We start from the raw sequence: 16,764 nt of genomic DNA, 5'->3' as shown, positions 1-16,764 counted from the left end.
TGTTTTTCATTAGGGAATCCTTGATGTTAGTACATGTATGTCTTTCGCTAAAGTGTTGTTTCTCCAAAGAAAAATATTCTTTCTCTGTAATAGTGAGTCCTATTATTGAGATCTCTTACAGGGTCAGGGATAGGCAGTGAAGAAAGGGAACTGGAGATCCTGCTGATCACTTTGGAGACTTGAATTCAGTCCCCATGTTTTCAGCCCCAAACATCTTTCCTGATCTTCAGGTCAGACTCTGCAGTCTATCTGCAGAAACTAAGCTATAAACTCCTGTTAGTGTCTGGCGATACCAGAAAGGGACACAAATGTGGGCATCTATCCTTCCATTTACTTAGACACCATCAGTTGTCTGTTTCCAGCTTTGGCTCTTAGCCACTCTGCATGATAACTGGTTTCTCCTTGTTGTGAACCTTTCTTGGGTTCTCTGTCAACCTATGCTGTTTCATTGGAGGTATTTAGGCCATTTATATTTAATGTGGTTACAGATACGCTTGGTTAAATCTGTCCTCCGGTTGTTTGTTTTCTGTCCCCATTTGTTCTTTGTTCTTTTTTTCTATTTCTGCCTCTTTTGGGATTTTTTTTATTATTCCATCTTCTCTGCTTTATTGTGTTATCAGTTGTTACTCTCTGAAGTAGTATTTTCGTGGCTCCTTGAGGCTAACAGCATACCTATGCACTTAGGTACAATGTAACTAACTTATCACTGTATTTTTTTCACTGGACAGGATGCCACTTACTACAACATACCTTCAAGTGATACTGAACCACTTTGTAAAGTACTTCCATTTCTTCAACACTGGGGTTTCACACCCACATATTGATTAGTCCTTAGCTGAATAATCAAGGAGACTGCTGTGCAGATTTCTGGATTTCCATTGATGTAGAGTTCTCCTCTCTGGATTTTGACCCTGTGAACTCCACCATCCCACCCCCTGCAGATTTCCAGGTGTGTTCCTGAATTTGGGAAAACTGTGGGCTTTGCCTGGTTTCCCTCCCTGAGCCACATCCTGAGGATTCTCTTCAGGTGTTAAAGTGGCACAACTGTATGACCATTGTGGTTGTTTACTATCTCTTTGGAATCACTGGCCTTTATTAGTAGTTGATCTATGTCTCCTTAACCATTGTCTCAAATACTCTGGTTTTGTAGTCATTTTGAGAGGCAGTGTAAATCCAGTCCCTTGTTAGTCCTTCTTGGCTAGAAACAGAACTCCCCATGTACTTTTGTGTGTATGAATTTGTGTTCTTTTTCATGCTCTGATCTTTCCTTTCCTTTCTTTTTGTTCTTGTGGGTTTATACCTTTTAAAAATTGCCTTGCTGTCCTTTTAGTGGCATCTTCAGAGAGAAAGGTAGAATCACAAGAGAGAACCAATGGTGGATGAATCACATGCATTTCAGTATCCATAATACTTTTTATTCTACAACCAAGGCTGGCATCTGAGATCAGAGCTGACAATTGAGATGAGATCTTTTTCCCATTTTTAGTATTAACTACATGTTTAATAAAAAAATGGTTAATGAACATAGTTTGTCTGCTGTTCACCTCTGTTGCTGAATTATCTTTTATAAGTGTAAAAATACCTTATAAGTTGCATACAGATCTTGGAAGAGAACATGACAGATTGATTGATGGGCAAGACTCACTTCTGTCCCCTTTTTGTGCTGCTGTGTATGTGATCCTGAAGGCCTAGCATGTGGCCACAAGGGCACATCAATTCGAGAATAAGTGTTTCATTTTGTCATGCTAGTTCATTCAATAAAGGCCTAGTCTTTGTCCTCGAATTTTTCATAATTAAGACTCTGGGGGCATGTTAGATGAGAAGATTATACATTACATGTCTTGTGGCTGAATTAGCATTGGTTGATGACACTAGAGAGCTCTACAGGAGTCTCCTGCAGACAAAGAACCAGCCTGGAGTCCTGGAGCACCACGTTGCCCAAAAGCTTTGTGGAGTCTGGAAAAGGGGACCGATGAGTAGATTCTCTAAGTACAAATCAGGGCTAGGAAGGTGGGTGGGGTGGGGGGAGTTGTTTCCAGGAAGAAGGAAAGTCGTTTTCAGGCCAGAAACAAAACCATGAAAGAGGATGGCCTAAGTGCCAGCCATTTGTGTGACCAGAACTGGTGCGTGTGGAAAGGCTCTGCGGGGGAGTCAGGGGTGCGGAGCCAAGACCACCTCGTTCAGGGAAGAACTCTGTAATGCCTTTGGAAAGATAATCCTGGCACATTTCAACAAGTACTATAGAAAACTGTCATTTTTAAGAAAAAGCGGTAGACCCACAATCAACAGTGAAGACATGAATGGAAACTAAGAGAAGGAATATTTTGCTTCTTTTCAAACCTCAAAGCTGATCTTGAAACCTTTATGTCTATGAAGTGTGCACCTGCTTTAAAATAGTGCAGTAAGTCTGAGTTCTGATTTTAAAGGCTTGAGATCAGCAGGCCTTCCTTGCTCTCATTTTAATCTTATTTGATGTATTTTTCCTTAAACAAGTATTCCTAGTGATCAGAACTTGAACTTTGCCACTTTGAGTCAGTTCTTCATGTCTTTCATAGAGTAGTCCTTGTGAAGAAGAAGGTCGGCATTGCCTGAGTAAGTTCGTGAAATAAACATCTGTAAGGGAAAAAAAAGTCTTGAAATATTTCCTCTGCTTTTTAAATTGTGCAATTAATCACTCACGGTGGTGTGAATCTGGTGTCATTCCAAACCTGGCAGTTCTAAGGGATAATATCATCCTGCGGGTAAGTTTAATATTTGAGTTGCCAGGAAAGAAATCTTGATTATTCAGATAGTGTCTAACGTGGTTCCCTAATTACCTCAATCTTGACTGTTCACAACTAAGTATGTCTGAGTGTGTAACATAAACATTAGTCTGAGATGCTGTTTTTCCGTTCTGAGCTACTTTTCAGGCAGGTTATTACTCCATAAGCAAGAAAAAAAAAAAAAAGATAATTTAGTGGTAAATCCCAAGCCTTAAAATATCAATTCCTAGAAAGTTTGCTTCTAATCAGGACCTTCACTGCAGGATTACAGTAGTGCGTAGGGTATAGTAAATATTGACACAGTGATGTCACAGCATAATGCTTCAGGATTTTGCAAAGAGTCAAATGAGGATGGAAGGAGTCTGCATATTTAAAGCTCAGGTATTTATTACGTTAAGCAACTAAAGAGGAGTCAGCTTGCTTAAGTTTCCAGTGAATGTGTTTTCTTGTGATTTTTGAAACCATTTACTTCCTTCTCCAAGCTTCAGGAAACAAATGAAAAGCGCTCCAGAAAGAATAGTTTGGAAAGATTGCACAGCCATGCCCAAGTTATTTCCTTGAGGACACCAGCCATGGAGGTTCCCCTTAGAGGCCTTCCCTTTTAGTTTTAAATCTCAAACTCCTCTTTTGTAGTTCCTTGTGCCTAGCGGATGTGTTCTGGTCACTCATGGTGTAGAAATACCTGAGACGTGATCACATTTTCCAAGCGACACTTTATTGATATAGAGGGGGTGAAGACAGAAGCTGTTTCAGCCAAAAAGGTCGTCTAGGTCTTAAAATATTAACGTAAATTGAGAACATGGAAGTCAAGTGCTAAACACTTAGTGGGCGCTCCACAAATATTTCATAGGTGTCAGGGAATCAGAGTTTTTGACTCTTAAATGTATCTGATCTTTCCGTAGATCATGCTTGGTAATGAAGCTTTGTCTCACCATTAGACGTTGACTAGGACATGAACATTCCTGCCTCCCCTCTCTGGCATCATGTGTTCCCTGTTTTAGGCAAGCTCTTATTGGAGTATACTCTAGAGAGAACCCCAGTATCATGAAAGAGTTATAATCTAAAGGTTGCCCTTCAGTAAGCTGTGTGTGTGCAAGCTAGGAGGTTATCGGCATGCTTTGGAGAATAAGACGTGAGGACAGGAGAGTCCTCCCCAGGGGCATCTGACAGCTGGGAAGGAAGAGGGTCCTTCGGAGAAGCTGGTGATGAGCAAGAATGTCTCTGGTGACCAGAGTCTGGGGTCTGACTGCCATGGAGACCAAAGGAGGGCCACTCTGCTTCATGACTATAAAGAACAGGCATCCAGGGCGAGTTCTTCCAGGGGAGCCACTCACATAGCTCCAAGTCCAGGCCAGAATTGTGCAATCATTGTCCCATTTTCAGGGAAGACAGCTAGTCGCTCCAGGTAGACCGTTACAGTACTGTCTGATGAGGGAGGAAGACAAAGGATGCTGAGGGGGTCTACGGGCAGGGCTGGGAGACAAGCAGATGGAAAAGGCTGCCCTCCCACCCCCCACATTTAATTTTGAAGGATGACTAGGAGCCAGAGCATCACGGAGTTAAAGATAGAAAAGGACAATCTCAGCAAAGGGAGCAGCATGGCTCCTGCTACTCTCAGGATGGGGGTGGGGGGAGATCGCAGGCTGAATCCAGCGCGGCACGGTGTCCCATAAGTTAGGCATCTCGGCGGCAGGTCTGGGCAGAGTTCAGAGACACATCTGCATTTATCAGTTTACACCTGTGAGCATAGCAGCTCTCATTTATTTATTTATTTATTTATTTATTTTTTTTAGAGTTCCTCTTTCAGACTATTTTTAACGTTGGGGAACTTCCTGACATCTGTCAGATTGCTCAGGTGGAACCTCGATTGTATTTACACCTAATAGTGAGATTTGAAGCCCTCCACGTAGATCACTTTGTAGAAGCTACTCAGTGCATTTCCTGGATTGGATCTGGTAGCCGTTCTGTGGATGAATTAAAAAGGAATGGCTCTGTTTGCTGTTTTTCAGGTACCATGATCAGCAGGATGTTACCAGCAACTTCCTCGGAGCGATGTGGTTGATATCAATAACTTTTCTCTCCATCGGGTATGGCGACATGGTACCAAACACATACTGTGGGAAAGGTGTCTGTTTGCTTACTGGAATAATGGTAAGTATCCTGCCACTTTGTTTCTTTCACTGATTCTCTAAGATCGCGAAGGCACTCCACATGATGGTGTGACGGTGTGCCATTCGGTTTCCTGACCGTGAGCGGCAAAGCATTAATGATCAGTTCTGGGTTGGGAGAGGACATCACTGATTTTCATCTTCATTCTTAACGTGACACAGCTCCGTGAAGCTCACTGTGCCCCTGGATTGCTCTTTGGGGGAGAGGGACTAATTTTGATGAGCAAATCCTGGTCTTTGAGCTTCAGCTTCAGCCAGAAATTTCTTTATTTCAGTGGTTTCTGCCATTGTCCTACTAGTTATGTGAACTTTAGTAAATTTCTTCTCTCTGAAACTTACTTTCCTTATCTGCAAAACAGGGACCCTGATAACCTGGCCTGAAGTGTGGCGAAGGGCTGAAGAGTCGCGCATTTTGTTGGTTACAGAATTAGACTATGATGGACCCTTGAAGTTGGGTTTAGAATGCATGGGCTACTTACATACAGATTTTTTTTTTTTTAAGTATCGTATAGTACCTACTTAAAATGTATTTTCCTTACAATTTTCTGAATAACATATTCTTCTCTGTTGTGGGAAAGTTGACTTCTAAGTTAAGGTAGGCTTAGGCAAGGATAGACATCCAGGAGGAGGAAATGGTTTGTTTAAAGGCAGTAGGTCAGGGAGGAGCTTGGTACCTTTGAGCACAACCACTGGGCCAGGAACACACAGAGTCAAGTAAAAAAGTGGGGACACCTGGGTGGCTCAGTCAGTTAAGCATCTCCCTTCTGCCCAAGTCATGGTCCCGGCGTCCTGGGATGGAGTCTGGCTTAGGGCTCCCTGCTCAGTGGGGAGTCTGCTTCTTTACCTGTCCCTGCCTTGCTTGTCTTCTCTAGTGTGTGCGTGCGCCAAAAAAAGAAAAAGAAAAAAGGTGGAAGGTGGTCTGACATGAGGGCTGGAATGGGAGATGAGGTCTGGGGGAGATACTGAGAAATGTTTGCAGCCTGATGTGGGGCTTGATCTCACGATACATGAGATCATGACTGAGCCAAAATCAAGAGACGCTCAACCGACCAAACCACTCAGGCACCGACACACCACCGTTCTGAGACCTGTGGCAGGTACAGACACACCCCCTTACTTCTTACACCTTCCATTTTAACTGGGACTAGTTTGTTCCATGTGTTTTTTTTTTTTTTTTAAGATTTTATTTGTTTATTTGACAGACAGAAATCACAAGTAGGCAGAGAGGCAGATAGAGAGAGAGAGAGAGAGGAGGAAGCAGGTTCCCTGCTGAGCAGAGAGCCCGATGTGGGGCTTGATCCCAGGACCCTGGGATCATGACCTGAGCCAAAGGCAGAGGCTTTAACCCACCGAGCCACCCAGGCGCCCTTGTTCTATGTGTTTTAGATGACGACGGGAGGGTGGCAAGTTGTCTCAAACTGATCATAATGCGGTGTGAACTTTTAAATGCCGAAGCCAGGCATCACTTCCCATTGCCACATTGTTGGCAGTGACCTATGTTCTATTCGTTGCTTAGCTGCTTTTTCTAGTTTGGATACAGCCAAATATTATCTCGCTGCTTCTTTGATTTTCTGCCTGGGTCAGGATATGAGAGCTAATACCAGGAGCTCCTTAGGCAGGAAATTCCCAGCATTTCTGAAGTTAGGCATCTCTCCCAATGCCTCCCCTGTGTCCACCCCCAGGTTGGCAGCAGAGGCACAGGCTCTCCATGTGAAGGCCTTTGAACAGTGGCCAGGGAAGCCCGTACCCTTGTAACAGCTGCCTCAGGGGACTGTTCCAAGAGTCAGAACTAGCAGGAAGGACTGCGTGCCTGTGGCATAGATTGGAGCGGGAACATTCTTCTCTCACTCGGTAGTACCGACCTGGGGTAAGGCAGCTATGTGGGAACATAAAATCCAGGGCTAGTTTTAAGGCCACCAGGATCCACAAGATGACCATTTCAGGTCCCAATTGTAAGGAATATAATATGTGGGTGTCACTTCACATGGTTGGCTTATAAAAGAAAAATGCAGTTCTGTGCATTTTAATGAAAAAAATTTTTTTTTCATTATGCTGGGGGTGGTCTGTTCTGTTAACTATTGGATCACTTCCTCCTTTCTCCTCAGAAGATAGCATTTTGTTCTATAGCATAATGCTCTGGGAAATAAAATTTTCATGGATGTATTTTTGGAGGGCCATAACAAGCCCACAAGGGACATGAATGATGCTATTTATAAAAACAAAAAACAAAGCCAAAAACAAACAAACAAAAAACCCAGAACTGCTAATTGTAGAGTCTTTCCCCTTAAGCTTCTTAGAAACAATTTCCTTGGTGTTTCTTTTAGGCAAGATGTTCTCCCCCACTCTCCTTTTTATTGTTGAATCAGGTATGACTCAGGGTTTGTGCAAATGGTCTAATACGCCATAAATCAGAACCGGATGGGAGGTCAGCCTTGCCTGGGTCTTGCAGTATTTCTAGCTTTCCTCGCTTTTTTCGTTGTCCTCAGGGTCTTCAGAGCCTCACCTGACAGCACAAAATCTCTTATTGAGTTGAACTACTTGCTTACTTAGGTTTCACTAGGGATCCTACTTTACAGAAAAAATAGGAGTTACACTCAACCTTTCATCTATACGGACCCAAAGATGTTATGACTTCGCTGCTGCCCTCTGGCTTCATGGTGAAACAGACTCTCTGTTCTCAGGCTGAGGAGGTCCACTCCCATGTAAGGAACAGATGAGACTTTTTAATTTTTTATTTAAATTCAAATTTAGTTAACATAGAGTGTCTTATTAGTTTCAGAGGTAGAATTTAGTGACTTACCAATTACATATAAGACCCAGTGCTCAGTCCAGTCCATCAAGTGCCCTCCTTAATGCCCGTCACCTGGTTACCCCTTCCCTCCCGCCCCTCCCCCCTCCAGCAACCCTCGATTTGTTCCCTAGAGTTGACAGTCTCTTAGAGAGTTAACAGTCTCCCTCTGTTTTTGTCATTTCTTATTTTTCCTCCCCTTCCCCTGTGTTCATCTGTTTTGTTTCTTAAATTCTGCATAGGCGTGAAATCATATGGCATCTTTCTCTGACTGATTTATTTTCCTTAGCATAATAACCTCTAGCTCCATCCACGTCCTTGCAGGTGGCAAGGTTTCATTCTTTTTGATGGCTGTGTAATATTCCATTGTGTGTATATACCACATTTTCTTTATCCGTTCACCTGTCGATGGACATCTGGGCTCTTTCCATAGTTCGTCTATGTGGACATTGCTGCTATGAACATTGGGGAGCAGGTGCCCCTTCAAACAGACTTATTTCTTAACTGGCCCCATCCAAACTGGTTTACTTGCATGTCGACAAATTCATTAACCTTGAACTAACCTACATGAAATGCTTCATGGAGTTGGATTGTGTCTATCCTTAGGCCAAGCAACTTCCCATGGAGTCACGTCCCCAGAGCGACCTTCCGGGGATGAGTTTCCGGGAATTGATTCCATCCCATGTAAACTTTCTGGGGCTTGACCATGTGTTGCTCAGGTTATCCATATGGATATGGAGAGTGTTTGGCTGACAGTGAAGATACCTTGAAGAAGCTAAGTTGTCTTCCCAGCCCATGGATATGGTTAGTTTCCTTTAAAAAAGTGTCTGACAAAACACCTTTCATCTTGTTTTGTTTTTTGGCTTTTGTTTCAGGAAATTTAAATACCAGTTTGTCACTTTGGGATTATCCAAGCCAGACAAGACTTGCTTTTATTTTAGGCATTTATTTGCCTATTCCCCCTTGGGCTTTTGCAATGCATGTTTAGGTAAAATGCACAATGTCAGATTTCCCGTGGGCCATCTCTCTCTCTCTCTCCATCTGGTCCCTACTAAATTGTGAAAAGGAAATACTATTTACAATACTCCTGAGAGAGGACAGGGTCATCCCGGAATCATCTTGTCTATTATCTCTGAAGTGCTATGTTTTTTGTATTCTTTTATATTTGAATTTTCTGGTTTTTGTCTTTATGAAGTTGATAGAATTTATAGCTTTATGTGGTGGGCTCTTTTTTTCCACTTTGATGTAAGATATAGTCACTCCAAATGCTAACATCTACAAAGACCATTTCCCATTTCAAAATGTACACATAAAGAAATGAGCACTGGCTTTCTTCATAAAACTAATGAAACTAATGAATTATTTCATGGCACCTTTTTAGATGTGCACATTTCATTGGTTAAAATCCCAAAATTAAACTGTAATTTAAAATATTTTAAATAGCTTAATTTGTGTCGTGAGTGATATTTTTGGGCTCCAATGACATTAAGATTAATCTGCAGTGCTCTGGGCAGAAGTATATTGTGAAAAAGTGAGGAGAGAGAGTTTTCCAGAATATTTCTAAGAGACAAACAAATGGCCTTATCAACAAAACAAAACACCTCTCCTTGCCTGAAATGTCAATTGTGAATCCAAGACAACCGTGCAGAGCTTTTCTTGTAATTTTTACAGTGTTGTGTGCATAAATAATGATGGAAATGCTTAAAATAAGATGATCTTAGATACAGATACCACGGTATGATAGATCAGACAAATCAAGCAGAAATCTCCTTCTTACCCACACCTACCTAATAGTAAAGCTGAAGACACAAAGATCTCTTTCTCTCTCCTAGATAGTGTCTTATAAACACAGACTCCCAGGATTGCTTAATGGTCATTCATCACCCTTCCAGAGAAAGCCATGAAGGTTGTAATTATTTTTTTCTCTTTATCCATCAGTCTTTCCTCTGTGAGGTCCTACCAAGGATTTGATGCTTCCGCAGCCAATGGGATGACCTCTAAATAGCTTTCTTCTTTTGGCTGAAGGTGCTGGGCAGACATCACTGTCAGATCGTTGGTGTCTTAACTTTTCATCAGTTGGGAGCTGGACATGATGAGAACATCATGTCCTACTTGATGTAGAGCAGGTAGTTGTTTTGCTTAGCAATTATAAAGTTATCCTAGCTATGCTTTCATATCTGTATGTGTAGACAAAAAAGCTCTACTTTTCCCTTACTTAGGAATATATAGGATCATTTCAAGAGGAGAATACAGTTGCACTGGTGAAAGGGTATCTCTAGGCTTATAGGAGAATGAAGGTCATTAAGTCACTTAGCATTTTTGCTTGTCTATTTCTATAGAATTATGGCAACTCCTGTGGGCCCTTTACCTAGAACATATGACAAGATTTTTTGGCAAAATTACCTTAAAACAGGAAGTATCATCTGCCCCATCCTAGGGACACAAGTTATTACCTGGTAAGCGGTTCCCCATGGATTCATTAACACATGTGGGTCCAGTTCACAAGTGTGATCTAGCTTCTCCCCAACCATTTCTGCAGTTTGGAACAATTTAACAATCATGGCAGCAGTGAATCGTTCAAGTTTTATTCAGGGAACCACAATAACAAAAAGGTCTATTTTTTATACCACCTCAGGATGAGAGTTTAAGATAATAAATCCTTTTACCCATTGTTGAGGAGTCTTTTTTTTTTTTTTAATTTAATTTTTTCAGTGTTCCAAGATTCATTGTTTATGCACCACACCCAGGGCTCCACACAATCCGTGCCCTCCTTAACACCCACCACCAGGCTCACCCAACCCCCCAGCCCCTCCCCTCCAAAACCCTCAATTTGTTTCTCAGAGTCCACAGTCTCTCATGGTTTGTCTTCCCCTCCAATCATCCCCAACTCCTTCTCCTAGTGTTCTCCATGTTATTCCTTATGCTCCACAAGTAAGTGAAACCATCTGATAAATGACTCTCTCTGCTTGACTTACTTCACTCAGCATAATCTCCTCCAGTCCCGTCCATGTTGATACAAAAGTTGGGTATTCATCCTTTCTGATGGAGGCATAATACTCCATAGTGTATATGGACCACATCTTCCTTATCCATTCGTCCGTTGAAGGGCACCTTGGGTCTTTCCACAGTTTGGCGACTGTGGCCATTACTGCTATGAACATTGGGGTACAGATGGCCCTTCTTTTCACTACATCTGTATCTTTGGGGAGGAGTCTTGACGGAAAGTCACATGGTGGCTCAGTCAGTTGTCAAAGGCCAGTTTTCATCCTGAGGGGGAAAAAACGCTACATTGTTCAATTAGTCACAGAGTCTTCCAGAACACAGCCATCAATTAGCCAAAGCTTATAAAGAGAATGACTGGTATTCAAGAGGGCTAAACTGAAGGTCTGGTTATATTCTTCCTACTTTCTCTCTCTCCATTCAGGGATTTTTTTTCCTCCTGCCAGGGGATATAGAAATCCTGAGAAACTAGAGTAAAAACTCAGTTCCTGGTATTGCTTGTGTGAATAAACAAAAAACAAAACAAACAAAAAACCCACCCCAGGATACTTTTTGTAAGTCTTCTAGAATTTGACATGACGTGTTTAGGATCAAATAACTTGGAAGAAGCTTTTTATTTGCTGGGGTCTTTCTGGTGTGTTCAGTGAATTTGAGGAGAGCCCATCTTTAAATTCTTCAGCTCATTTCTATGTTGCGCAGAGGAGCAGCGGGGGTTGATGGACCTTCAGTCAGAAGACAGAGTTCTCTACCAGTGCCCTAAGCAGACATTCATGGCTCCACAGGGACATTTCTCCAGAAATATAATAGCTGCTTTCCAAGTACAGACACGTCGAGTCAGAAGTTGTTGTGACCTTCTAGCTTCTGACTTGTTGCCTCCACCATTCCACCTGATTTTTCTAGACTATCAGCACTTTTATTTGGCAGGACTACCGTTCCTGTCTTTACAGTACGTGCCCTCACCCTGGCTCTGTCACTAATAAGGAGATTGAAACCCGGGCGTGACTCATTGTTGACTACCAGTTTTAGGCACCGTTTCTTTCTTTCCAACCGTCAGAGTGCAAGAATGAGCTGAACCAGCAAATCACTCTAATGGAGATTTGGGTTTTGTAGGTCTGGATTTTTTGACTGAACTCAAAAAAACCACAATTACCTCCTCCCCTCTTCCACTGGTTGAGGACAGCAGACTTGACCTTTCCCCTCCTATCAGCAAATACCAACTCATCTTTAAAGAAATTCAGGGCAATCTGTCTTCAAAATTACCTGGACTGTTGTTGATTTTCATGACCCGAGGAGATCTTGCAGAATTCCAATGGGATAGAATAGGAAAGCTGAGTGGTTTATAGAATTTTAGTTGCCAGAAGTGATTGGTTAACGTAGTTTCACGAAAAAAAAAAAAAAAAGTGTATCAGACCAGCGCACTAAAATGTGTTTATTATTCTGTGATACTGCATCAGTCAACCCCAGGGACAGAGAAATGGGCAGTATTTCCAAATACTAATTTTATCTTCCTTTTGGAGGATACACAGATATTTTCAAGTTAATCGGCCTTAAAGCTGTTTTATTAATTTGGGTGTATTTTAAGGAAAAAGCATGATTTTTTTTTCAAATTAACTGTATTTTGGTAAATTTTAATTACTGTTAGTCGAACAAATTGGCTATCACACTCAAGTTATGAGCTTTTAGGAGCTACTATAAGACTTGCAGGAGGAGAATTAATTTAGCACTGGCGTATTTTGAACACTCATTTTTTTTTTCATTAGTCATTTTTGGTGAGGGTGTGGATCCTGAAATTTCTAAAAGAAAATTATACATTCCAGTGTTTATGTTACATTTGTGGCAGGTGCCTCTTTAAATAAGAATCCAAACCTTTACCCAATGTGCTATTAAAGTATTTCCCTTCTCTATAGGCTCATATTGTCAGCTTGTTAAATCTTGCTCCCCAAAATGGATTTCCAAAATGATTCTTGAAGGAATCCACCAGAGGAGCAGAACCAGGAGACCTGGTGTAAAATGACGGTGGTGCCTTGAACTTTTCAAACATCGTGCAGTAAAATGACCTCGGGGAGAATGAATTTCTTCCTGAACATTCTGCAGCCCAATGTGCCTTACGGTTTCTGTGTTCTGATGAAGAAATGCAGAATGGAAGAAAGGGCTGTATTTTTTCCATTTGGCAGCTTCTCAGACCCTCCAGGTGTTGGGGTTCCACTTCTGCATTATGCTGATTATCTGGTATAGGGCAGTGAGCTTTAGTAATGATCTCTTCTAAGGACACGGTCTCCCTCCTCTCTCTCTCTTTCTCTCTAGCAACGTGTAATTTGTTGGAAGGAAAAGTGACACAGCAGCTAAGGAGAACCTCCACATTTTCCTTGAGTCTGTCAGCTTCGTAAACACACCCGTGTTTTTCCTTGTGTAGTCTGGAGGGTCCTGAGCATCTTGAAGGGACAGGCCAATGATTTGTTTCATTCTTCCTTCATAACATGAACGAAAGGGGAGACCAGGAACCAGGATATGTTTTCTGACTGCGGTGAAAGGAAGGCGACTCATCTTGGTAAAGGCATACAGGGATCTTCCTTTCAGAGAGTAACATATGTTCGTCCCAACTGTTTCTACATCCATCACGATGACGACACACTTTGGAGGAAATGTTGTAAAAGCATGTTTACTTTCATCTGTCTTCACTTCACGGAACGGAATGGACAATAACATCATGCTGTTACTTAAATCTTTAAAACCCGTCACGTGGGTGGGGATTTCCTTGGAACCTGGGAAACTTTCATTTTGCATACCTCTACATTTTTTTTTTTTAAGTTACTTTTTTGAAACCCAATTCTATCCACATGGAGTCCTTTGATGAATATTAAGAACCTGGGGATGTAGGAGTTTATGGCTGCCCTAATTAAAACAAAACTAAAGGAGTGGCTGTGTTTGAACAGAGGGAGGTTTCTAAGTGGTCCTTGAGATACCATTTCAAGGGTACAGTTAGGATGATGAAGTGACAGGTACGAGTAATAGTTTGAATAACTCCTAAACTGTCAGACTCTCCTGCTTTTGCAGTTTGCCGCACGTACTCATTTTAGTGCACAAGACTTGCGGCGAGCTAGAGAATGCTGACCGGGGGTGGGGACCAAAACCAAAAACAACAAAAAAGAGCGCAAGGATAAACACAAATAAAAATCGACCTTCAAAGGCTCTTGATACCGGTGATTTTCCACTCCTGTTAGGATGTTGATCTCTTTCCAGAAGGATCTCAGCAGTGGCCACCTGCCAGGGGAGAACAATATTCAACTTTGAGTGCCAGCCGCCGCTCACAGCTCCTCTCTCTCTAGCAGTGGAAGCCCCTCAGATTTTTATATTCTCTGCTTATGCGGAAACCACTGGTGCTCTTGAATTTCGTTACTGAGTGATGAGCACCTGGGAGCAGTGTGCAACATGTGATCTGTATTTCTCGAGCAAATAGTAACTACAGTGGGCAGGTATGGATGGCCATCTTGAGTGGCCACTGTTTTCTGGTTAGCCCCTTCCCAGTACACCAAAACTATTTAGATGTTGTGGCAAATGTTTGAAAGTGAATAGCACAGATGTGTATGCTTTCAAAAAGTCATTCCTTTTTTAAAATTGAGAGTATAGGTGATATATAATACTATGTTAGTTTCAGTGTGTGCTGCAGTGAATCGACATTTCTATGTATTAAGACAGGATCACCAGAAGTCTAGTTACCCCCTGTCACCATAAAAAGTCCTCACATTATTATTTATTATATCCCTTAGAATGTATTCCATAGCCCCAGGATCTTTTTATTTGATAACTGGAAGTTTGTTTTCTATATTTGTCTGTTTCTGGTGTGTTTATTTATTTCTTAAAAATTCTACATGTAAGTGAAATCATACTGTATTTGTCTTTGACTTATTTCACTTAGCATAGAAACTTCTAGTTCCATCCATGTTGTTTCCAATGGCAAGATCACATTCTTTATGGCTAAGTAATATTCCATCAGAAGTGGGTAAATCCTCAGAAGTGGGATTACTGGATTGTAGGGTAGCTCTATTTTCAATATTTTAAAGAACTGTCATACTCTCTTTCCTCAGTGGCTGCACCAACTTACATTCCCACCAGCAGTGCACGAGGGGTCCGTTTCCTCCCCATTCTAGCCAACACTTGTTATTTCTTGTCTTTTTGGTATCTGCCATTCTAACAGGTGTGAGGTGGTATCTTATTGTGGATTTGATTTGCATTTCCTTGATGTTGAGCATCTTTTCATGTATCTGTTGGCCAGCTGTATGTCTTTTTACAAGAAACATCTATTTGTGTTCTTTGTCCATTTTTAATCAGGTTATTTGGTTTTTCTGGGTGTTGAGTTGTAGGTGCTCTTTAAATTAACCCCTTATGGGATCTTACTGGATCTGCCATTTACAAATATCTTCCTCATGCAGTAGGTAAGTTGTTTTTTGCTTTGGTGATGATATTCTTCATTGTGCAACCTTTTTAGTTTGACATTTGATGTTGTCGCACTGTTGTCCTTGTCTGAGGAAACAAATCCAAAATGTGATGCTCAGGGGGCTAAGGGTTTACTGCCAATTTTTTTTTTCTAAGAGTTTTATGGTTTCAGGTCTCAAATTTAGGTCTTTAATTCATTTTGTTTTATTTTTGTGGATGGTTTAAGAAAGTGGTCCAGTTTTCCAAGATTATCTTTTACCCATTTTTTATTCTTTTCACCTTTGTTGTAAATTGACCACTGAAGCCTGTGTTTACTTCTGGGCTCTTTATCCTATTCCATTGATCTGTGAGTCCATTTCTGTGCCAGTACCATACTATTTTGATTGTAGTGTGGTTTGCGATCAGGGAGGCTGACACCTCTAGCTTTGCTCTTCTCTTTTAGTACTGCTTTGGCTATCAGGGCATTTTTTTGTGGTTATATACAAATTCAGGGCTCATTTTTTCTAGGTCTATGAAAAATACCATTGAAATTTTGATAGGGAGCCCTGAATCTGTAGGTTGCTTTGAGTAGTATGGATATCTTAATTCTTCCAATTCATGAGCACGTCCGATCTTTCCGCTGATTTATGTCCTCTTTGGTTTCTTTAATCAGTGTCTTACATTTTTCAGAGTGCAGGTCTTCTACCTCCTTAAATTTGTTTCCAAGTGTGGATCCTTTTTAAACGATAAAATTCAGAGCACATTTTGTGTATAATTATCTGACTTGCTTGAATATTATGTTGCCTTTAAGCATTACAGAAATAAAATTTTAAAGCAGCCATATAATATTATAGACATGGATATGCTGGGAGTAATTCCCCTTCCTCAATATTAGGTACTGAAGGTGAAGTCTACCATGTACATAATGTGTGGAATTTGCTTTTGTAATTTGTGATTTTCAGACCTACTTGTAGTGAGGAAAACCAGGTCACCTGGTGGGACTTGGGAACTCTCTTGGATAACTATCCAGTGAGCACCTTAACATTTTGGCTAACGTAAAGAAGATCCTGTTAAGGGGCACCTGGGTGGCTCAGTGGGTTAAAGCCTCTGCCTTCGGCTTGGGTCATGATCCCAGGGTCCTGGGATCGAGCCCCGCATCGGGCTCTCTGCTCAGCAGGGAGCCTGCTTCCTCCTCTCTCTCTCTGCCTGACTCTCTGCCTACGTGTGATCTCTGTCTGTCAAATAAATAAATATATTTTTTTAAAGATCCTATTAAGAACTAGTTTAAAAAGATTCAAGCCTGTTAAAAGATCCACAAGTATTGTAACATCATGCTGTTGGCACTCCTTTGCCACAGATTCCTGCCTAAACCCTGCCTTCTTCGCTGTCTAGTGAGACAGTTTGGCCAGTCCTACCATCTTGGGGTCCTCTCAGGGATAGGACTCCATCTGGAGGGCCCAACCTCCCTTTCACAGGCCAGTTGGTAGGTCCTCAGTTTCCCCCTCTACTCCCATGAGGTTGGCTCTGCCGAGATCCATGAGATAACTGCAGTAGCCATGACCTTGCCCGAAATTAACAGCTGAGGTATCCCAGCCCTGCCTTCCTGGCCCCATATGAAATCACCAGCCTTAAA

At 41.7% G+C, this 16,764-nt stretch overlaps 1 protein-coding gene across 4 annotated transcripts in view; it reads left to right on the top strand.

Annotated features, from left to right (window-relative positions):
- The window catches only part of KCNN2 (potassium calcium-activated channel subfamily N member 2), a 478,995-nt gene that overhangs the window by 437,474 nt on the left and 24,757 nt on the right, over positions 1–16,764 (top strand). For all 4 annotated transcript variants that reach the window (XM_059175837.1, XM_059175836.1, XM_059175838.1 and 1 more), the window contains one exon: positions 4,772–4,913. In XM_059175837.1, coding sequence (XP_059031820.1) covers positions 4,772–4,913 — 142 coding nt within the window. The remainder of the gene's footprint in view (positions 1–4,771; positions 4,914–16,764) is intronic.

This window comes from Mustela lutreola, chromosome 5 (assembly GCF_030435805.1).
Source record: "Mustela lutreola isolate mMusLut2 chromosome 5, mMusLut2.pri, whole genome shotgun sequence".
Classification (NCBI taxonomy): domain Eukaryota; kingdom Metazoa; phylum Chordata; class Mammalia; order Carnivora; family Mustelidae; genus Mustela; species Mustela lutreola.
The sequence above is the reverse complement of the archived record's forward strand: the minus strand, read 5'-3'. Positions and strand labels throughout refer to the sequence as shown.